This window comes from Mytilus trossulus, chromosome 2 (assembly GCF_036588685.1).
Source record: "Mytilus trossulus isolate FHL-02 chromosome 2, PNRI_Mtr1.1.1.hap1, whole genome shotgun sequence".
NCBI lineage: Eukaryota > Metazoa > Mollusca > Bivalvia > Mytilida > Mytilidae > Mytilus > Mytilus trossulus.
The window spans coordinates 6,508,914-6,533,412 of record NC_086374.1 but is presented as its reverse complement, the minus strand read 5'-3'; the positions used below and the strand labels follow the sequence as shown (position 1 = coordinate 6,533,412).

Genomic DNA, 24,499 nt, shown 5'->3' with positions numbered 1-24,499 from the left:
TAAAATTTTTGCAATGTTAATTTTCTGCATATTATTTAATTTTCAGCTGACTTGTCTTGCGTTTTAAATATAGTGTCAACATCTATCTTATTGTCTACTACCTAGTGTAAATGTGTTCTCTAATGTTGCTCATTTTACTTCCTTGCCCTATTTAATATTGATGTTACAGGTTTGGAGAATTAAAACGGTCAGTCTATTCAATGAAGCTGGCAACTATTTCTAATTTTTGTTGTCGTTTCCTTGTTGTCGCCATCATATTGGTTAGTAATGTTTCTAAGATGATATTTCTTATCGCGACCAGTTTCGTTATTTCATAGTGCATAAATTTCCGTAAATTACCGGATCAGGAACACTCGATGATAACATGTAGAGTTGGTTTTGGTGATCCACATTCACAGGATTCATTGCCGTCGAATTGGTAAATCCTTTGAATCTTTATTTTCCTGTTTTTTATTGGGAAAACATGCCGAAGTGTATTTTGTCGGGTAGCCATTAAAAATTACGGTTGCAGGTTGGTATCTTCTCCTATAGGCATCTGCTTTTTCCCATAAGTTCTCTCTCAATTTTTTTGCGGTGTTCTTGTATGCCACTTGTTTTACATCCTGTTAGGTTTTAATGTTGCTCAATAGATGTTTGTCTTTTGCTTTTATGACTACTGATGTTGCAAGGATGTTGACCTCATCATTATCGGTCATATTGGCATGTTCTTGTGTCCTTGATATTATAATCGCTAGACTCATGTGCTTAACATTTGCATTATATTCTTAATTTCTATCAGTACATCTATATACAATAACCGATGAAATTGACATCGATTGTGTCTGACCACTTAGTCTTTGAACTTATGATACCTTTCGACATCCAGTCATAAACAAAACATTGCATACAAATAAAAGAAACCAAATACTAGTATACAAAATTTATAGTTTCAAATTGTAAATGTCTTCTTTTTACAAATAAAATATATATAGTATATCAAGAATAAGGGTATGCCTCGACTGAATTCCACAAATTGTAAATGTCTTCTTTATACAAATAAAATATATATAGTGTATCAAGAATAAGGGTATACCTCGACTGAATTCCACATTGTAAATTACCATTAATATTGTTATAGTAATCTCAGTAAGAGACTAAATGCAAAACGGTGATGAGTTTCATATTCGTTATTTTTTTTTATATATTTTTGTTGTCATTTCTAAAGAATCCTTATTGAATATAAAATAATCATCCGAGGCTAAATGCAGTAATTAGTTTTATTCAGATACAAGGTCACATGTTGGATGAATAGCTATATAACAGTTCAATCTGAGTTAGAAATAGCAATTACAAGCAGTAAGTTAAGTATACTGTCTATATTAGTTGCTATGGTTAATTCTAAGCTTAATAAATTTATATCCATACTTTTATATGTGAATAGACTATATTTATATGTTAACTTTACATAAACACTTGTTTCAGAAACAGTAAAAGGTGTTTTCTTTAATGACTAGCTATTAAGCAAAACGTGAGTTAATTCTGCATACGATTTTCATCGCTGTATGTCATCTTTCATTGTCTTTTTTCCCTGATTGTTATTACGATATTAGCGATATCATTACAACTGAAACTATGTAGCTGACTGTATCGATATCACTTCATTAATGCCAATAATAATGTTTTGGTATTTAGTTTTCATGTTTAATACAACTAGAAGTACATTTTAAATTATTTAATTGGAATATTTTTTTCAACGAATCATTCCGGAATATTAAAGATAATTGGAAGAACACTTAAACCTAAGGATTATGGAAAGTGTTTGTCGTGACACTTTTGGATATTTCAATGCAAGTATATTTAAATTGTGGACATGTTCTCTTTGTTTTTCATACCTCTTCCAAGATTCAGCTCATCTGAGTCCAAACCGGAATACATCGTATCCGTTACTTATTTCCAAATATAATGACTTAGGATTAATTCCGGATGTTTCAAATACCAGTGCTACGTTAGAAGTTTGTAAATATTTGGATGGAACAAGTTGTGAGAGATGGAAAAGTTGTTGTCGGTCGGCTGTCGAATGTTGCAAATCGCAAGTATCAGAAAGAGAATTAAAACACAAAACACTGTCCACCTTGCAATGTCCCAAAACATGGGATGGATTTGGATGTGTTTCGGAAGCAAATGCTGGAAGTATTGCTGATATTAGATGTCCTAATTTTGTTCAGTACGGATTTTCATCAGGTATGTTGTAAATTACAGTTTAATTTTTGTTAAGTGTTCAATTAAATTTAAAATTTAAAAATTGCAGGTAACTGTTAGTAATAAAGAATAGGGTAAGATTACGACAGATTTGTTACATTGTCCTGTTATTATCTTTTATGACAGCATTTTGTTTGGTTCCCAATAGCTTAACGATAGGTACCACTCGGTATTTTACTGCATATATGTATAATGATTGGGAAAACAGTACAAAAGCAAGTGTATAATCATGGGGAAAACAGTACATGCAATAATTGTAAACATTATGTGAAAGGATGGTTAAAGTTGAACAATGGTAGAACATATGCATGGCTTTCGAAAATGGTTTATACTCTTTCTGAGTGATATGGTTGAAACATGCGATAACAGAGTTATTAATACCATATGCTTTCATCGTGTATGAAAAAAATCCTATATAGACAAGAGTCTAATAGCATTGACGGTACCAATTTTCCTACACCAGATGCGCATTTCAACAATAACTGTCACTTCAGTGATGCTCGTGGTCAAAATATTTGAAATCCAAAGCTTAATATAAAAAAGATGTAGAGCGATAATCCAAAAGGTCCAAAAAGTACGCAAAATCCGTGAAAGGAATCAGAGCTTTGCATGAAGGAGATACATTCCTTAATTTATAATAATTTCTTACATTTTGTAACAGCAAATTTTAGTAACACAAAAAAAATCCGTATTTTCATGCCAGGACCGAAGAACTGGCTACTGGGCTGGTGATACTCTCGGGGACTTACAGTCCATCATCAGAGGCACCGACCCAATGGTAGTAATAACATTGACGGTACCAATTTTCCTGCCCCAGATGCGCATTACGACAATACATGTCTCTTCAGTGATGCTCTTAATTAGAACCTTTATGTTGGGAATAAACTCGTCATAGATACCAGGACTAAATTTGGTATATACGCTAGACGCGCGTTTGGTCTACAAAAGACACACCAGTGACGCTCGAATCCAAAAAAGTTGAAAAGGCCAAATAAAGTACGAAGTTGAAGAGCATTGAGAACCAAAATTCCTGAAAGTTTTGCAAAATACAGCTAAGGTAATCTATGTCTGAGGTGGTAAAGATTTTACTTTGCCAATATGCAATATTTGAATATTTGACTCAGATTTTTTTTTTACATAAAACAGTTTTAACACACACCTTATATTGGTAAGTCTACAAACTATTGATGTACAAATGTACAAAATTGTAGGCAATGAACATGTAAAACAGTAAGAGACTTATTTGTGAGCATTAAAGCTCCCTAGTTGAAGCATTCCTGATATATTTAACGTGTTATTGACAAAGCTTAAAAGTTAGCGTTTGAATAAAAAAAAGAAGAAACTATAACCAGATAGAATGTTTCGTAATTGTTTCAGATTAACATTTACATTGCTTTATGTCTGGCAAATCTGTTGATTATTGTTAATCGAAAATGTTGTTAATAAGGTTTTAGGTTTTTGTCGATATCTTTTTTAAGAGGTACATTTTTAACGGTCTGTTCATATAAGTGTTGTTAAGGGAAAGAATACGAGGTTTAAAAGAAACAATCAAGATATTATAGAAATGGCATCTGTTTAGCTGTTTTTCATCTCGACTTGTTGGGGAATATTTTGACGATGGACAAAAGAGGTAATTCTTTTCATGACGATTACTATTATACAAGTATTTTATTGACTTCCATTGTGGGATAAAGACAATAACAATCACAACCAAGGAGTAAACAAAGACTCACAAAACCAAAGGACATTTACATCAATAGTTATAAATAATAACTAAGAAACAACACGAACTCCACTAAAAACCGGGAGTAAAATCAGGCGCTCCGGAAGGGTAAGCATTTCCTGCACCGTATACGGCACCCGTCGTGTTATTTCTTTGTTCAGTTCGGTAATGATAGAAGGTTATTATGACTGAGGAAGAATATCAGATATGATTTCTGACACACTTTTGTCATAATGGCCAAGCAGCTCATGATGGCGACCGTAACATTTCTTGAAAGATGGCAAACCTATTCAACATATAATCGTTAACGATACCGCTGCTAGTTGATTCTTGAACTGCCTATGGTTATATTAGAATATGATTTTTTAACTTCACAGCAGGTGATTTCTGTGAACTGTGTCTAAACGACTATGTCTGAACAGTAACGATTATTGAGTTTAAATTAAAGTTTTCTGAATACGTGTGTATCAATTGAATATCTCTTAATCATGTTTAAGTACTTTTGATTTTTTGTAAGTCAGCTGAGAAGATAATAACGACAACTAATTATATAATCTAGACCATTTGTACGTAGTTGAGTAAGCAATATATTACGATGCTATTGTGTACTAATCTATCCTCTTGTTTTCTCATTACTTTTTAGTAGTACAATAAAAGTATACTTGGTAAATGTACCGTTCTTTCTATAATAATGCATTCATTAAAAGTGCTGATTTGGGTTTTTTTCTGAGGTGTATTTCGAGACCTTTTTTCGGTGTACCATAGATTGTTATTTCAACTGATTTCTATTTGTATCTTTATTCTTTATGACTCCTCAAGAAAATCATTACCTATCATCTGTTATTATATATTGAATTATAAAACCTATCTTCTATGAATTAGTCGATTTTTAACATTTAGTTCTGCTTAAGGATAGATTAGATCGGCGCATTGACTCACTGTTGAAAAAATCGTGCAAGTAAATAACTGTCATTTAGGTATAATAATATATCTGTACTTTTGAAGACGGTTGATGATATAAGATGATTAACTGTCTACTTAAGTCATACGTTGCAAAAGTAGACACATCTAACGTTATATATTTATATTTTAAATACAATGTACCCCTTTTTTGACATTTTAACTTTTATGTCCGTGTATTTTGTTCAAACATCGTTGCCAATATAATGGAATTTGATGCGGCTGTCATACAAGTGAGAGGTTAAGCTAGCTATAAAATCAGGTTTAATCCACCATTTTCTAAATAAGATAATGCCTGTTTCTGTTAGAAATGTGACAGTTGTTATCCATTCGTTTGATGTATTTTAGCTTTTAATTTTGCCATTTGAACAGGGACTGTCCATTTTGCATTTTACTCGGATTTCAGAATTTTTGTTATTTGACATGTTTTCATATGTTTTTTTTGTAAAAAGCAAGACGGCATTTGATTGGTTTTGTTCTAAGTAAGATTGATAATAATTAGTTTCAAACTTGTTCATATTGGTTTCATACTTGATTGATAATGGTTGGTTTCATGCTTGGTAAGATTGATGATGGTTGGTTTCATGCTTGGTAAGAGTTTAAATAGTTGATTTCATACAGAATAGAATGCAAATTTTGGTTCCATATTTGGCTAGATTGATTCCATACTTGCTAGGATAGGTGTCATACATTGGAAGAATAGTTTTATACATTGGAAGAATAGTTTTATACATTGGAAGAATAGTTTTATACATTGGAAGAATAGTTTCATACATTGGAAGAATAGTTTTATACAATTGAAGAATAGTTTTATACAATTGAAGAACAGTTTTATACAATTGAAGAAAAGTTTTATACAATTGAAGAATAGTTTTATACAATTGAAGAACAGTTTTATACAATTGAAGAAATGTTTTATACAATTGAAGAATAATTTCATACAATTGAAGAATAGTTGCATACATTTTGAAAAGAATATTTTATACATTTAAAATGAATAGTTTTATACATTTAAAAAAAAAAGAATACTTTCATACATTTAAAAAGAATAGTTTCATACTATGGACAAAAATGGTTTCATATAATGGAAAAATAGTTTCATACAAAGAAAGAATCGTTTCATAGATTGGAAGAATAGTTTCAGACATTGGAAGAATAGTTTCATACATTGGAAGAATAATTTCAAACATTGAAGGAAAAGTTTCATACATTGGAAGAATAGTTTCATACATTGAAAGTACATTGGAAGAGTGGTTTCATACGTTGGGAGAATAGTTTCATACAATGGAAAAATAGTTTTATACAATGAAAGAATGGTTTCATAGATAGAAAGAATAGTTTCATACATTGGTGGAATAGTTTCACACATTGTAGATTTGGTACGATTGTGAACATAAGATTCATACTCGGTATGATAGGTAAAGATTTGGTATGATTGTGAACATAAGATTCATACTTTGTATCATAGGTAAAGATTTGGTACGATTGTGAACATAAGATTTTATACTTAGTATCATAGGTAAAGATTTGGTACAATTGGAAACATTAGATTTATACTCGGAATGATAGGTAAAGATTTAGTACAATTGGGAACATAAGATTTACACTCGGTATGATAGGTAAAGATTTAGTACAATTGGAAACATTAGATTTGTACTCGGAATGATAGGTAAAGATTTGTTACGATTGTGAACATTATAGTTCGTTTCTGTGTGTTACATTTTCATGTTGTGTTTCTGTTGTGTCGTAGTTTTACTCTTTTATTAGATGCGTTTCCCTCAGTTTGTAATCCGGATTTTTTTGCTTTTTTCAATTGATTAATGGATTTCGAAAACAGCGGTATACTACTGATGCCTTTATTTAGATTTATACTCGATATGATAGGTAAATTTTGTTCGATTTGCGCATCGATTGATTAGGTATGATTCATATTTAGTATGCTTTGGAAAGTTTGATTCAAACTTGGTATGGTTGGTAAAGTATGAATCATATTGTTTATGATTGGTAATGTATGATTCATATTTGGTATGCCTGGTTAGATTTGATTCATATTTGGTATGATAGGTAAAGTATGATTCGTATTTGGTATGACTGGTAAGATTTGATTCATAATTGGTATGATTTGTAAAGTATGATTCATATTTGGTATAATTGGTAAAGATTTGATTCATAATTGGTATGATTGGTAAAGATATGATTCTTAGTCGTTGTAATTGGTGAAGATTTGTGAAATTGTGTAAGATTGGAATAGAACGATCCCATGCAAGGTGAAATCGTGTAAGATTGTTTTAAGACTTTTACTTGGCCGGTGTATACTAAGTTAAGACAATATGCACTGAATCTTAATCACCAAAAGGAACATAACTGCACATTCAGACCATCATGATTTTTCAAAACAAATAAATAAAGAAAAATAATAATAAAAAGGGTTTGTTCAATTATTATTGCTCCGTAGTTTGTATTATTTTTGTTATTTTGGCGACAAAATTTCATTTGTGAATCAGCCTTAACATGATTTTGTTTCTATTGTTGTGCAGTACCAAAAGGTACATTGAAAGTTTTCCAAATAATTCAATAGACCTTAAATTCGAAATCAAATGTCATCTTTGTCCATGAAAATAAAAAATAAAACTGTAAAATGTATACTCTCCTTCATTAAAATCAGTGATATATAAAACAAAAACAAAATCAAAGACTGACATTTCAAATCTCCAAGCAAGCTCATGTATTACACAGTAGAGAAAGAAGATGAATTTATCTTTAAGTATTTTTTTCTTCATTGCTTATGATTGTATACATTTTGCTACGGGTTTTATTGAACTAACTGTAGCTTTTTTGTGATTCATAACATAAAGCATGTAATATACATTTGTATATATATACATATTACGACAAGGAAAGTGTATATAAATAAAATTATAACATAACTGAAGTGGGTTTTAATTTGTTTAATCATAGTATACACCGTACTTATTCTTTACAATATTTCTATAACAGATTTAAAACCGAAATTTAGTAAAAACGTTGATAATTTCAGATTACGGTACGAAGAAATGTACAAAGAATGGCACATGGTGGAGGGATCCAGTTTCTAACAGGGAATGGACGGACTATACACCATGTCTTAATCTTAGGGTATTTCATATTGACAACATTCGAGTATACCTTAGATGTATTTGACACAACTTCTTTGGAATTTTGGGTCCTCAATGCTCTTCAACTTTGTTCTTGTTTTGCCTTCTTTTTATTATTGCCAATGTAATAAAAAGAATAACTAATCAAAGAATTCAAATATCAACAAATATTCAACTCGTGACCGAATAACACTGATAATTGACCCATGAGCTGCGCGCATTCGTAAAGTAATGTGTTATTCCGTCACTCGTAGAATATTTTTCTCTAATTGAATTCTTCGAATAGTTATTCTATAGATACAATTAAAGTTTAAAATTAAATCCTACATATCTATCTCTAAATAAAAAAGATTATTGATAGCATATTGTTTGGATTATCAATGCTTTTTCCGAGTTTGATACTTGACATACTGCATATTTAGAAATATCTTGGTGTATGTATTTGCATGAATTATTTGTCTGATTAATTCAATCTAGTGTTTTGTTAATTGATACCACAACCACCAAAGATCAAAACAGCAACAAAAGCACGTATCCTTTTATATTCTGATGTGTTTTCCTTGATTTTAGTTTGTGTCCCTGATTTGTTTTCTCTCAATCGATTTATGACTTTCGAACAGCGGAATGCTACTGTTGCCTTCATTTATTTATCTTTTTATTCCGTGCTTTTCATTAGATATTTTACTTCATATTTTTTCTTTTGAGTTTCAAAGAGTGAAATTGTGACTTAGGAAATTTAAATTATTGAACCCCTCATTTCTTTGGTAAAGATTATGAAAGAATGGTCGTCCTTCTCATTTCTCTTCCTTATTATAATATAAACAAAATAAAACAATTGAACGTAAATTAGGGCGTTTTAGAGTTATACTATCATAGGCTATCAAAGAAAGAGGTTATACCAGTAATAATAATGGGCGTGTTTTTTTTTTATTTTACAAATTAAAAACATGCATAACAAAATCATTGATTTATAAACTCATGTGAATTTCTTTTGGTCGGACCGTCTAAAACTCTTATTGTATCGATAGGAAGGAATTTGAAAACGTTTTTGAAACTATTGATTCACACAATAAATTCACAAAAGTTCTTGACGAAACACCAAAATTAAGGAAAGGAAACAACATTAGAAATAGAAATTATGTAACTTAAGGCTAAAGTGAAAACATTCCCTTGAAAACTATATTGATTGATTGATTGTTTGTTGCTTAACGTTCAGTGGCAGTTATTGTATGCATGCTTAGAACGAAGCAATCGATACAAAAGTAGGCCATGAAATAGATTTCGTACGGGGTTAAGGTTGGGAAAATATGGACTGACATTGGAAAATGAGGGATTTTGTATGAAAACAGAAACTTTGCCCTGATTTGCGCGATGGTTAAAACACGCGCAAAGAGCTTCCACACTCTTTACACGAGGCATCATTTGTAACGTCCCCACCCTGTACAACCCCAAAGCAAAACGGATGCCCACTTTACTGCTGGTGTGAAAAAAACTAAAGTGATAATATTTCTGTTCCCCAGTCAAAATTAGTGGTCAAATCAAAGTGAAGTGAATTTGTAAACTAGAATATTTAAAACCAAACGTTTCAAACCTTTTTGTTTTTTTTTTAGATCTACAAGACTATGGTGTATGTAGGTGTTATTTGTTGTAGCATCAGTTTGATTCTACTCATACCAGCTTCTCTTACATTTGTATGTCTAAGGTTTGTATCTCTTGCGTACATGAAACATTCTACTCTTCATCCACCATTTTCTACATTTGAGGATGACGGTACCATGTCAGGAATATGACAGTTGTTGTCCATTTTTTTTTTTATAAATTTGAGCATTTGATTTTGCCATTTAATAAGGGACTTTCCGTTTTGTATTTTCCTCGGAGGTCAGTTTTTTTTTTGTGATTTAAATTCTGTTCATATCAGCATGTCTTACATTTTTATGTCTAAGGTTTGTATCTCTTACGTACAGGAAACATTAAGGAAAACTAGCGTCAGTGTCAATGTATTAAAAAATTACAATGTTACTATAGTGACAAGATATTTGATCTGAGACATTGTTTTTTTTAATGATAACTTTTAAAAAAATATGTCGCTAGGTTTTTGTATAATTGACGTAATTCCAACATCATTATATTATTTTATTAACAAAATAGATTGAATATGATCTGTGATTGTAGAATGTACAATAACAGGAGAAAGAAAACTACAGTTTAATGCTGATCAAATCAGATTGAATGGTCATTCACATTAAACCATGTCAGTACAGATGTACTAATTTAAGATGCAGGCAACTATTAAGAATAACATGCTCACCTCATAATGAGACTTATGCATTGATTAACATATCCAGACACAGGTTAAATCCATGTGTATCGACTGTAGGTTAAAAGTTTTACACCTGCTATACTATTATTCTGTTTATATTACAGGCAATTGAGAACTCAGAATAGAATCCGTCTTCATCTTTGTTTATTTTTATCTTTCATCCTGACTTGTGTAACAACATTGATGTGGGACATATTTATATACAACGACCGTCTGGACAATCCCGCATCAAAGACTAGAATGCAGCAGAATACAGTAATTTATTATTTTTTAATTAATGATAAACTAGGGTTTTATTCGCAATAAAATACAGGTTGCAATACAACAAATGTCTATCTAATTGTTATACTTGAAGACATCAACGAAAGTTAAAAAAAAAAACCCACCATATACGCAATAATCAATGGATACGTTTAATTTATGTGACAACCACAAATGAAAATGTCTACGATTTAAGGACTGGCACAATTTGTATCATAGATGTACATGGTAAAATAAATTAGTTATTTGTTTTGGATTTTAAAGTATTACATTACAATTGGTAAAATAAATAACTAATTTCCTCCTTTTCTCAAAACGTTCAAATAAAACGGTCGCCCATGTCATTTTCCTTTTGGAAGTCCATAAACGTTAACCTGTTGGCGGTAAATCCAAAAGCATGTTTTGCACGCAATACAATGATGCCATACGTTGCTATGCATGAAACGTTGTTTTGTCGTTGTGTAGCATATTAAATTTTAAGAAAAAAAATCTTCATATTTTACAGATAATTTGTCGTGTTTTATACACATTTAACAGATATGCTAATTCAAGTAACTATTTCTGGATGTTTTGTGAAGGGTATTACTTACACAAACTGGTGTTACACGCTTTTAAAGTACCAACAAATCTCGCTTGGTATTACATTGTTGGCTGGGGTGAGTAATAACTGTTAGCTTATACTTTGTTTTATCGAATTATTTACAAGACCTGAATGACCATTTCGTAATCTGTTTATTTCTGAAAGTATACACCCGTTTTTTATTAAGTGATATATATCCTATACGACGGTGGTAACAATGCATAACGTGTATTCTGGATCGTATAATCTTATATATTGCTCATAATTACTTTAATGATACGCATTTGTATATTGTAGCTGTCATTGCAATTTGAATATATGTACTGAATTCCTTTTGTAACACCATATGTGTCTGAAAGATTACAATAAAAATTTGCACTTGAACTTGAACTATACCACCTTGGTATTCAGACCGTATAGTCTGGTTTACCAACATTGTGCTGCTGTAATCCAGAAAGCAAAAATGCAAATATATATATTCATCTACAAAGAGTTATGTTTTAGTTTCTTTTCTATCTATATTTAAGGAACCTTTGAAATCCAGACAAATTGACGTTCGAATGTTTTAAATGTCTATAAATTTTTAAACAATGATTTTCAAAAAAACGTTAAGATTGGGTTTGATGTTTAAATTCTCTTTGTTTAACGAAACATAAAGTATTTATGTACTAAAAAGCTCAATTGCTTTTAACATATATGTAAATAATTGAGCACATGCATTTATATACACTTCAACATTAGCCTTTGCTTTCTAAAAACAATGGAATAAACACAAGTATGGATGGATAATGAATGGCACAGTGACCATCTCAAATTGTATTTCGTTAATACAATATGTATCTGTCTTAAAAGCCCATTAAAGTCCATAAAAAAACACAAGATACACCCTGACAGAATCTTGAACAATGTCACGTTTTGTAACAAAACATTTAAAAAAGTTACAACACATTTAACTACATATGTAAAAACTCGAATACAAATATTTTTGGAAGAACAAAATTAACTTCTACCTAGATTTATTGCGTGTGATTGATTTTCCATTTTTATAATTACTTTCAAATTAATTCCGCATACAGCAAATAAATTCATTTCTTTAAATAAAACAAAACGTTTGAATAATAAACAGTACAAAAAGTAGTCAAATTGTTATTAATGAAGAGACATTATCAGTTTTTATTCATATTCCAATTATTAGTATATGCCAACAGAACAATCGATATTTATAGGTTTAATAAAATGTCTGCATTCAATATTCTAACAGAAATTATTACAGAAATGGTGAAGTTGTTCTTTGTTCCTTTGGTATTTCAACCAAAGATGAAGAACTGGATCATCCATCACTGTATTGGATACCTAAACTACATAAGTGTCCTTACAAACAACGGCATATTGCTGGGTCTTCCAAGTGCTCCACGAAACCCCTTTCTAAATTATTAACATCAATTTTATCAGCAATCAAATACGGGCTTCAAAGTTATTGTGAAACTGCCTGTTCTAGAGGTTGCATGAATCAGATGTGGATACTTAAAAATTCCAAAGATCTTTTAGAGTACATACAATTTAAATCTCTTTCATCTTGTAACAGTATTAAAACATTTGACTTTTCTACTCTTTACACAAGTATTCCACATTCCAAACTAAAAGACAAATTAAAAGAGTTGGTATTACTTTGCTTCATAAAAAAGAATTGCCAACGTAGATACAAGTATCTTGTCTTAGGGAGGGATCATACTTTGTAAAGAATCATTCTGATTCAAACAAAAAATTATCTGAAACCGATATTATCAAGATGCTTGATTTCTTGATTGACAACATATTTGTTACGTTCGGAGGGCGTGTTTTTCAACAGACTGTCGGCATCCCAATGGGAACAAACTGTGCCCCTCTACTTGCTGACTTGTTTCTTTATTATTATGAGGCTGACTTCATGCAGGAACTTCTTAGGAAGAAAGATAAGAAGTTAGCAATATCCTTTAACTCTACTTTCCGCTATATAGATGACGTTCTTTCACTAAACAATTCAAAATGTGGTGACTATGTGGAACGCATCTATCCTATCGAATTGGAGATAAAGGATACTACAGATGCAGTTAAGTCGGCTTCATATCTTGACTTACATCTAGAAATTGACAACGAGGGTCGGTTGAAGACAAAACTTTACGAAAAAAGAGGATTTCAGCTTTCCAATTGTTAACTTTCCATTTCTAAGTAGCAACATTCCAGCAGCACCTGCATACGGGGTATATATCTCCAAATTGATACGATATTCCCGTGCTTGCATTTCCTATCATGATTTTCTTGATAGAGGGTTACTGCTCACAAAGAAGCTATTAAACCAAGAGTTCAAAATGGTGAAGTTGAAATCATCCCTTCGTAAATTTTACGGACGCCATCACGACTTGGTTGACCATTATGGAATAACCGTTTCACAAATGATATCGGATATGTTCCTTACGTCGTAACTACAATCCCCTTCCCTTTCATGAATTTGACCTACCGAATTAGACTATTTACCGGATTTGTAATCACATAAGCAACACGACGGGTGCAGCATGTGGAGCAGGATCTGCTTACCCTTCCGGAGCACCTGAGATCACCTCTGCTTTTTGGTGGGGTTCGTGTGGTTTATTCTTTAGTTTTCTATGTTGTGTCATGTGTACTATTGTTTTTCTGTTTGTCTTTTTCATTTTAAGCCATGGCGTTGTCAGTTTGTTTTAGATCTACGAGTTTGACTGTCCCTTTGGTATCTTTCGTCCCTCTTTTATAACACTTTAGAATGACGTGCAATTATTTATTTTTTCTGGAATCATGATCTAATAAAATATTTTTAATATCGGCTCTGTTCTATTATTAAGGTTTCTGACCCATTCTGTAGCCATGTGAAATACGAAAAGTTTTAAACAACTATAACATCAAACAACAAAGATGATAAATAATAGAGATGGGCCATTCTGTACATATCCTATGTTGAAGCTCCGTGTAAAGCACTATTATTTAACATTTCATTGCATTTAGAAGAAAAAGAGGATTTTGTGGCAAATAAAACCAACATTTTTGTAAACATCCACTGAATTTTATACAGAGATTTTTGTTTTGAATTTTGAACATAGATTACTCACTTGTTTTTCTTTGACGTGCAATAAAGTCATAAACAACCTTTAAATCTGAGTTACTGAAGTTGAGCACTAAAATGTGTTCGTGAATTGGTCCATATTTATATTTGTTTTAAGAAAATCATTGCTAGCCCTGCATGCAATAGTTTTCAATTTATCAAGGACCAAATTGCCAAAATGTGATTACAAGGGAAAGACTGTGCTTTATGTTTAGCTTTGAATCAACACAAAAATACATAATCCTTAAATTGGTATGTTATATCAAAATTGATATTAAAGCATTAACAAACAAAAATGATGGAAAACGTCAATTTAAAATAGAAGAGAACCACACAATTCTTCAAATGCCAAAACTATTGACTATTTATAACTAAAGATCATATACTAAAAGGGAAAGCAAATAAAACCATAATGCAGTGTTGTCTATCCCAGTGGAACTTATCTTATCTCAATAAAACCATGAGGCAAATAATATAAATTGTAATGTTAATATATTGCACAATTATTCTTACAGAACCTAACGTAAGAAAACGAAATGTTCACGAATATTTATTGCAGAAAAAATTATAGTCATAATTCCGATTTGTTACAATATGATTTATATTCAATGTTATTCATAATTCATAATTTCAGGCGGGGCATTGACACCTGTTATAGCTTACCTGATCATAAGATTACAAACAGCAGATAACGAGTATGTACATACAATGTTTATATCGTTTTGACGTTATTTATAATCTGGTCAATTTTTGTGTAAGGAGATTAAATCAATCAGAAGTATATGCTATTAATCGCCCATAGTCCATTTTAGCGGAAAGGAGTGGTATTTCTTTGAACCCTAATGTTATTTAACTAAGAACTGAAAATCCGTAGCACTTCGGTGAGACATTCTTATTTGTCCTTAATTTTCAAGGGCAATGATTCTGATGGCTGACGATCAGTTTCTTATCCAGCGTTTTGGTATTGGCATAGTTCAAGTTATATATTTTGTCTGTGAGTTTCTAGATCATAAGTTAATTATCATTGTACCAAGAACAGATTGAAACCTCTTCAGGTAAAGTCAACCATTGAAAGTTTTAGTTGTTTAGCTAAGCATTTTGGCTTTCGAAACTTTGGACTACAAGCGTACCAAGTTCATATGTAAAATTAGTATATGTGGTAGTATTGAGACAGCTATCCACAAAAACCAAGTGAAGAGGATCGGGATATAAGCAACAGTAGTTTATTGAGGTTTAAATCTCATTAATTGATCAAGAAGATAAATAAAGATAACAAAACAAAACCGAGGAAATCGCCGACTTAAAAGGAGAAGGACAATGGACGGTGATATGGTATGTGTCTCCTTTTACGCATTCATCACATGTCATACGAATTCACACTCATTTAAAACGTCAGAAAACTAAGTAGGGTAAATGGATTAATGAGTAAATAACAGATTTGTATGACATTAAAAGATCTTAGACAGCGAATAGTAAGGTTACTGCGTTGAAACTGATGAAGTGTCAATTGTAGTCGCTGTTCATCATAACTCAGTTGGAGCAATTTTCGTGAAAGGAGCATACATTATACAATGTCACCCTTGTTAATCATTACAACAAGATAATTCCAGAACCATGTAATGTGCATACACTGGAATGATATCAAATGTTTTTTTGTTTTATTTATTTTTTGTTGCTTTAATTATTTTTTTGTTGTTGTTTTCATTTTGCAAAAAAAACCCAATAAATTTAGGGTATACTTCATCGACTTTGCAACAATAACAATCTAAAAACCAACTTAGTTGATCATACAGAACACCCAATAAAAATATATTTACTAATGTTTCGCTTTCATATGTTTTAGATGTTGGGTAAAAAATATTGGGATTTATGAGTGGATTATTTACATCCCAAACCTACTTTGCATATTGGTAAGCATATTCAAATGATGTCTTTGATAATCAACAACAATTAAAATGCATATGTGTCCCGATTATTTGAACTTTTAACATCATTTTGTTGATATTATAAATATGTTAATAAGTAATTTAAAAAAAAAACCTGCACCAATTCAGGAATATGACAGTTGTTATTTCTTCGTTTGCTGTGTTTTAGCTTTTGATTTTGCTATTTGATAAAAGACTTTCCGGATTTTGTTTCTTTCTAGGAGTTCAGTATTTTTGATTTTTGTGATTCAACTTTGTTATCTTTGAAAGAAAAAAAGTGACAAATACTGGAAAAGAGGCAGCATAATATTTGCTTACTTCTTATTGACAAGTATTTGAAATTGTACCAGACATTACAAGTGTTTTATGATATAATCTCACAGTAGTGTTATGGATACTTAATTGCTATACTCTTGGAATAAGTATGCTGGGGGAAAACGTGAAAAAATTAATAAGGAGAATCCATAAAAAAGAAATAAAAGTCCATTTTTGACACATTAACTAGTATTATTCATAAACAATAAAACCATTTAATACTACCAAACAATAAAAACAATAACAATCTCCCTAGGGTGAGCTGCATCGAGAATTTAACATTATTAAAAGATGACGATATTTCTTTCGTATTCAGCACTATAGTTTTAGTAAATTGTTGATGTCATGTACCTGAATTATTCTGTTATTTTATTTTCTACTGAAATTATTTTTCAGATGAACATGGTATTTCTATGTAGTATACTCAAGATTCTCTTGACGGGGTTACAAAATCATCCAAATGAACCAAGCAATTTTAGGTATATGTTTAGAGCACATCATAATATAAACTACCAATGACCCCTTTCCCGATTTGAGTTATAGTATTCAATGGAGTTGACTATAAATTTAATGAGACAGCAACGCCAATGACTGGATTACCTAATAGACATCTAGATGGCAAATAATATAAATATATTATAAACTTAAAGCTATAAATTATAGATAATGACAGATTCCCAATTGCCTCCTATTTTAATAGAATACCAAGAATGAATAATTGATTCATAATGCGCTAGATCAATTTTATTCTTAATTTCATATAATCATAAAAAAAAAATGGAAATCAACACGTTTAATAAACGACATGAATTTATATCTTCTGTCTGACAAATATTTTTTTCGAATTGTTATTTTGTTATGTTTGTTAAAAATATTACAACTGAAATAATCACCTAATGTTGCGTCGTAAATCAGTCGAAGTCATCTAAATGAAAGGCAGAAGAAACAAAGGAATATTTAAACTCGAAATGAAAAACAAAATGACAATGCCATGACAAAAAATTAACCAAAATACTTATAACAGGCTACCAACCACAAAATACCAAACTGGAAAAAATCGAAAAAATCTTATCAACACAAAACCCACTTAAAACGGGGGCGATATCGATAATGGTATCAGATCCTACTCCACATAAAACACCATTTTTTTTTTAACTCTTATAAAATATTCTGTTTAAAAATATCCGGTGATAAGATATTTGATAATAGCTGATTGTGAATTTAATCGTTGGTTCGTTAGCCGTCGGTCATATCAATTTTCTAAAATTTCTCAAATCGACCGATAGTGGAACTAGAACTTTATTTCTTTAGTTGAAATAAAGATATTAAAAATACTTATTATATTCATAGCTTATTGATAGAAGCTGTTCTTATTCGATTTTTTTTTTTAGATAACTTAATATACGAGTATCCTTCGTTTGGTGTATTTGCGCTTCTGATTTTGCCATTTGATACAGAACGTTCTGTATTTAATCGGTAATATTTGCTATTTGGATTTTTTTTTGATGCGTGATTGATTTAATCATTAAAAATTCATTTCAGACGTGGCATCAAAGCAACATTCTTACTGGTACCATTATTTGGTATTCAGCTATTCTTTATCATCTACCGACCACCAGAGGAAACAGCATACAGATTTCCATACGAAGTTATTTCAAAATTGATTATTGATTCTCAGGTAAATTAAATTTAAACTAGACTAACGATGTATGTAATATTTCTTAACTAGGATATCTCACGCACGTTTGGCGTAAATATAAAATTTTAATCCTGGTATCTATGATGAGTTTATTTGCAGCCAATGCTGGTGGAGATCTATTTCCCCGAGGGTATCACCAGCCCAGTAGTCAGCATTTCTGTGTTGACTTAAGTTATCATTGATATGTTCATAATTATTGATACCTGTTAAAATTGTTTGAATATCTGAAAAAACCAAGGCATTTCTACCTCAGGAATTGATTACCTTAGCTGTATTTGGCACTACCTTTAGGAATTTTTGGTTCTCAATGGTCTTCAACATGTTCAACTTTGTGCTTTATGTGGCCTTTTAACATCTTTTGATTCGAGTGTCACTGATGAGTCTTTTGTAGACGAAACGCGCGTATGGCGTAAATATAAAATTTTAATCCTGGTATCTTTGATGAGTGTATTTGCAACCACTGGGTCGATGCTACTGCTGGTGGCGATTTATTTCCACAAGGGTGTCAGCAGCCCTTTATTCAGCACTTCTGTGTTGACTTGAGTTATCATTGATATGTTCATAATTATAGATTACCTGTAAAAAAAAAATAATAGAATTTTTGAAAAAAAAACTTAGGCATTTCTACCTCAGGAATAGATTACCTTAGCTGTATTTGGCACTACTTTTATAAATTTTTGGTCCTCAATGCTCTTCAACATGTTCAACTTCGTACTTTATTTGATTCGAGTGTCTCTGATGAGTCTTTTGTAGACGAAACGCGAACCTGGCGTACATATGAAATTTTAATCCTGGTATCTTTGATGAGTTTATTGTGTATTAAAGTCCTTTTTTCTTGACGATCGGGCGAAATTTGTAGAATTTTTGACTCTATTACGTATGAAATCGCTTGAAAAATATCAATTTGTAGAACTTTATTTCATTGTAAACAAAATAAAGTTTTTTTTAAATGAAAAATGGCTTCTAGATAAATTTTATTTTGTACCGACTTTTGTTTAAAAAGATACTACACTCCTACTCCTACTGATGAACAGGCGAATGTTTTAGTTTATCATATATCTCATTTACATGCAAAATTATGGTCATTTGATATAACTTTACATACCATAAAAAGGACATCATTTTTGTTATTTCGTATTTGTTTTTATATAATTTTAAAGGATAACTCGACATACGACTGCTTGAAAAGACAGAAGACCTTCATTTTCTAGGCGTCATCAATGTACTAAATAGCATTTTTTCGTAATCATAATTTTCTTTGAGCGGCTTATATCGATTAGTTACCCATGTTACACTAATGAACTGCTATTACTTGAACCCAAAAAAAGCAAAGATCTAAAAATTAAAGACAAATCATTAACCTAACACTTTGTTTATGTATAAATATTTATTGATAATATCTGAACATCTGTGAATTAAGTTTTTCAATTTCGTTTAAAGTTTTTTGTTGAAAAAAAATTAAATTTTATGGGGACTCTTTTTCAAATTTTCACTGGTGTTTTTGGAGAAAGGTTGTTTACAATTAAAAATAACGAAAGACTATTAATTTGACAGCATTACCTTACATACTTAAATAGAAATATAAATTAGATAAATTTTGAGGAGTTTAATTTTAAATGAGACTATACAGTATACTTAATTTCCCTTAAGAACGTGTTGACAGTAAAATGACAGAAAATAATTCATTTGTGTCCTTTTAAATGGTAGATTATTATAGTCTTAATACTTGGAACAGGGAAATTGAAGAACAAATGCTTTGAAAAAGATGTAAATAATTGAAAGGCGTAATCTCATCTATGTTTTCTATTACATTAACTCAATATGTAAAAATAGTGGTAACCTATTCGTCACTGAAAGTACTGCAACTTCAACTCTTTATTAAATGATCTTCATAACGAAGAACTGGTTAGAAAACAGTAAATTTTATTTTATTAAGTTTCCCAATGTATAGAAAAAATCCATTCTTATAAAATTATCTTTGTTTCAGGGAACAATAGTATCGCTGGTCTTTTGTTATATGAATTCAGAGGTAACAATTTATTTTTTAATTGCCAAAATTTGTAGTAAGTCATAGAAAAGGTAGAACTATGATGTGGTCTTGTTATGTTTAATCAAAGCAATAGTAATAATCGATGCAAAATAAAATTCACCTAAATCATTTTGAAATATACAACAGGGAAATATTAATAATCACTAGCATACAAACTGCAAAACGTCTCCTATGTTGAGTTTAGAATGTATGCAACCACATATTGGGAGTACCCATCAATGATAACAATAAAGAACAATAGATTGATACCCATCAATGATAACAATGAAACTTCCAAATCATTATATGCTAACGCGAAGAACATTTTCTAAAATATCTAAATAAAAGCCATATCAATCTTTACGAAAAGGCAAAATAATCTAAAATGTATACAGTTGCAAATCTGACATACGTGGAGAACTAGACCATCTTCACTTTGCCCAAAACGATCTAAACGAGGCGGTAAAACTGGCTACTCTTGGACAGAGCTGGAAATGTTCAGACTAAACGTATATATTGATTACCTTGGTATTTGAGATGAAGTTACTATTTTCTACTCACAATGAAACACCTCTGTGTAAAACTATACTTTTATAATGATAAAAATCCACTAACATATTATTTTCAAAAGATATGGGTTGTTAACATTGTGCACAATAATCCATCTGATAGCCACCATCTGGTACACTCAGAGAATTAAAAATAGGAAAAGCCTTATAAATTGCTGTATAACCTTTCTCATATAACCTATCTTTTTTTTTCCACTTACTGATTCAAAAATAATTCTTATCTCCCATTTTGTTATTGAAAAAGATATATTTCCCATTCAGACTCGCATGGCGAAAATAAAACCCCATGATGTCAGATACTTCATTTTCTAACAGCAACTGACAAAGGTACAGAGAGGGAGATATAATTATTAAACATGCAATGCTTTTAAAAAGTGAAATCACAAAAATACTGAACTTTGAGGAAAACCAATTCGGAAAGTCCATAATCAAGGGGTACAATCAAAATCACGTGATGGATATACACACACCGGAAGTAACAGTCGAGCAGACCGCTTGAAAGGTAAGTAGTCGTATTTACTTATTTATATCAATAAAATTAAATAAATAAGGTAGTGCACCGAATGTCGGATACTATCTAGTTTTGAAATACACAATTATTCTTGCTGGAAAGCGTGCAGTTAATGCTAACACTTCGACACAGTTCCAAAATCTCACCAGATAACTGTGTCGAAGTGTTTGCAATAACTGCACGCTTTCTAGCAAAAACAATTGTGTGTTTTAAAACTACATACTATCCGACATTCGGTGTGCCAACTTATTAATAAAAATTTAATTGATATAAACAAGAAAATGCAACTAATAACCTTTCAAGCGGCGAGTTCAACTGTAACTTCCGGTGTGTGTATATCCATCACGTGATTTTGATTGTACCCCTTGATAATGACATGGCAAAATTAAAATATTAAACGCATCAAAAACGAATGGACAAGAACTGTCATATTCCTGACTAGGTACAGGCATTTTCAAATGTAGAAAATGGTGGATTGAAATATTTATAGATATTAATACAAGAAGACATATATCCACCAGAGTTTAAATAAGTTAATTAAGGGTAAGCATAGGTCACCGAATGGACTTCAACAGTGAGAAAATCCAATAAATTATAAATGTCTAGAATGATACTTTAATTTACACAAATGATCAACAAGACACGATCTACAAATAAATAAAAATTGCCAAAATAGGACGTCGACTCATTATTATGAGTTTTTATACTTATGTGACACATTGACATATATTTTTGGAGGGGGGGGGGGGGGCATTTAATCTTGAAGATTGAAAAAAAAGTTGGCTTATTTTGTATTTTTTTTTTTGTGTTTTGAGCTTGATTTAGACAGAGGATGTCAACTGAAAAAGTTATGAAATATTTGTCATAAATCCTGTACTAGTTCACAAGGTATGAAATGTGCATATAACTATGTGAGACACACGTGCTCTATAGTGCATCTAGGTTGTCAGTCTATTCTCCTGTTTTGTTGTTCTGGTTTTGTCTCGCTAGGATATTGTCCTCATGTGACGAAACATGGATTATTTTTAATCACAAGGCACTCTGTATCATCTGCATATGATTTTCTTGGTAAGCCCATATAAACTCTTCATACAATTTTATTTTACGTTGCGCACTGGTTCAATATGGCTTTGTATTTTTACTTCAATTGATTTCAATCATATCTGTACTAAGTGTAATTTTGTTATTGGGACGTACAAGTACCCAGTTAAGTCCACGTGTTTTTGTCTTATGTACTTCAACCGGTATCCATCTGATGAGTAAAGCCTTTTTCAGCTAGTTCTCGTGTGGTACAGGTGCACCACTGTCCTAGGTTAAGGAGATGGTTAGGATCCCGCTTACATGTAAAAAATTGCCACATCTATATGTATGTGCCTGTCCCCAGTCTGGAGTCTGTAATTCAGAGGTTGGCGTTTATTGCTGTGTTACATATTTCATTTTCTTTCCTTTTGTTTGTGCATTGATTTGGTCGTTATTTTTTTTGTTTGAATTGTTTACCATTTGTGATTTCGGGGCCTTTTATAGCTGACTATACGGTATGGGGTGTGTTCATTGAAGGCCATACGATGACCTATAGCTGTAACATTCTGTGTCATTTGGTCTCTTGTTGAGACTTGTCTCATTCGCAATCATAGCATATATATATATTTTTTAGGTATAGAAGAGAATAATCGAATGAACTAAATCTCTTTTGATGAAATATTTATGTCAGATTATATTAGAAACAAAATAACTACTGTAATTAATATAGATTTATGAACGAATTTTTTGTTAATAAGTTATGAATACATGTCCTGAGAGAAAGACAAATCATTCGATAAAAAATTAAACAAAATAAACTGTAACTTAATAAACATTGTCAACCGAAAAATACACAATTATTGTAATATTTGTGATAAATGTACTAATGCCCCAAATATTCTACAAACAGTATCAAACTATTTTTTGTGTTATTTGTAACTTTTTGTAAAAAATCAAAGCGTAGTGCTGAAAGGAGGAATAAAATACACATTATTGCCCCAACTGATTATCAGACAAAATATATATACATTATGAACAATAATAAACCAAGGAAAACACTTTTTGCAATAATGTTTATTGCAAGACAGATATGAAAATATAAATAAACAGGAATGAACATTAATAATCGATATTAAGCATTAATTGTACAGAAGGTTTCCATGAAAGATCTTCAGATTAATCTTCATGTGAAACTTTCTTACTTTACCTTAATAAGATAAGGGACATGAAAATAATAGACAAGTTTTAATGACGTTTGGTGCAAACATGCTTAACCACGAGACTGACTAACTTCTTTATCGTACTATTTAATATATGTTACTTTTTTATTATACTTTAGGTACATTCATCATTGAAATATTGTTGGCATGGCACTGAATTACCCTGTACCCGAGGAAACCAAAGAGACTTTGTGCACAATTTTTCTGCTAGTCACATATCACTCACAAACATTCGTTCACCTATTCAAATGAATGGATATAACAAAGCTTTCAAACCCAAGAAAGCTATCAAAATAGATGACAAAACACACGAATACGTATTTGCGTAAAACAACCATTGTTTTCAGGCATTGTCAATTGTCATTCTCATTTTGTTCTATGTGCCTATAAACACGTTTTGTTAATCATTCTTTTTGATTTATTCTAGAAATTGTCACTTTTGATGAAATATAAACCAAAATTTATTTAGCAACGAAGATTTTTAAGACTATGTAGAAACGAAGAGATAAGATAATGAGAAGACGTAAAACAATTCAGAGACAACGTATAACAGTAGAATGAATAAAAAAATACCATCAATTAGACCAGGGTTAACACTACTTAACTAAACTAGTGAAAAAATTATAGGAATTATATATGTAGTATATAATAACAAACCGGTTAATAGTATACCTATTGAACACCGATGCTCACTTCCCTTATGAAACATTGAAATTCATATTTGATCAAACTTGACATTTTAGAAACGGTAACATGTATTAATGCTCTTGTATCGTATAGCCAAATCAAAAGCTCAAACACTTGAAACGTATGAAAAAGAAAAGAAAGGATCGACAAAGAGCAATAACTACTACTATAGCCAAATCAAAAGCTTAAACACTTG

The 24,499-nt window shown here is 31.0% G+C and overlaps 1 protein-coding gene across 1 annotated transcript; it reads left to right on the top strand.

The window, feature by feature from the left end:
- Window positions 1-1,787: 1,787 nt before the first annotated feature.
- On the top strand, window positions 1,788-23,945 carry LOC134704806 (calcitonin gene-related peptide type 1 receptor-like). Its single transcript, XM_063563588.1, has 11 exons — window positions 1,788-2,220; window positions 7,959-8,056; window positions 9,666-9,757; window positions 10,480-10,630; window positions 11,142-11,292; window positions 14,963-15,023; window positions 16,172-16,238; window positions 16,965-17,047; window positions 18,111-18,246; window positions 20,255-20,296; window positions 23,736-23,945. The coding sequence occupies exons 1-11, from the start codon at window positions 1,788-1,790 to the stop codon at window positions 23,943-23,945; spliced, it is 1,524 nt and encodes a 507-aa protein (XP_063419658.1).
- The last annotated feature ends 554 nt before the right edge of the window (window positions 23,946-24,499 follow it).

What these genes read in the sequence shown, in the direction of transcription:
- LOC134704806 (XM_063563588.1), top strand. Translation starts at nt 1,788, where the DNA reads ATGGAAAGTGTTTGTCGTGACACTTTTGGATATTTCAATGCAAGTATA. An exon ending in CTTACATTTGTATGTCTAAG is followed by an intron (nt 9,758 to 10,479) that starts GTTTGTATCTCT and finishes TTTATATTACAG; the next exon opens with GCAATTGAGAACTCAGAATA. An exon ending in AATTGATTATTGATTCTCAG is followed by an intron (nt 18,247 to 20,254) that starts GTAAATTAAATT and finishes TCTTTGTTTCAG; the next exon opens with GGAACAATAGTATCGCTGGT.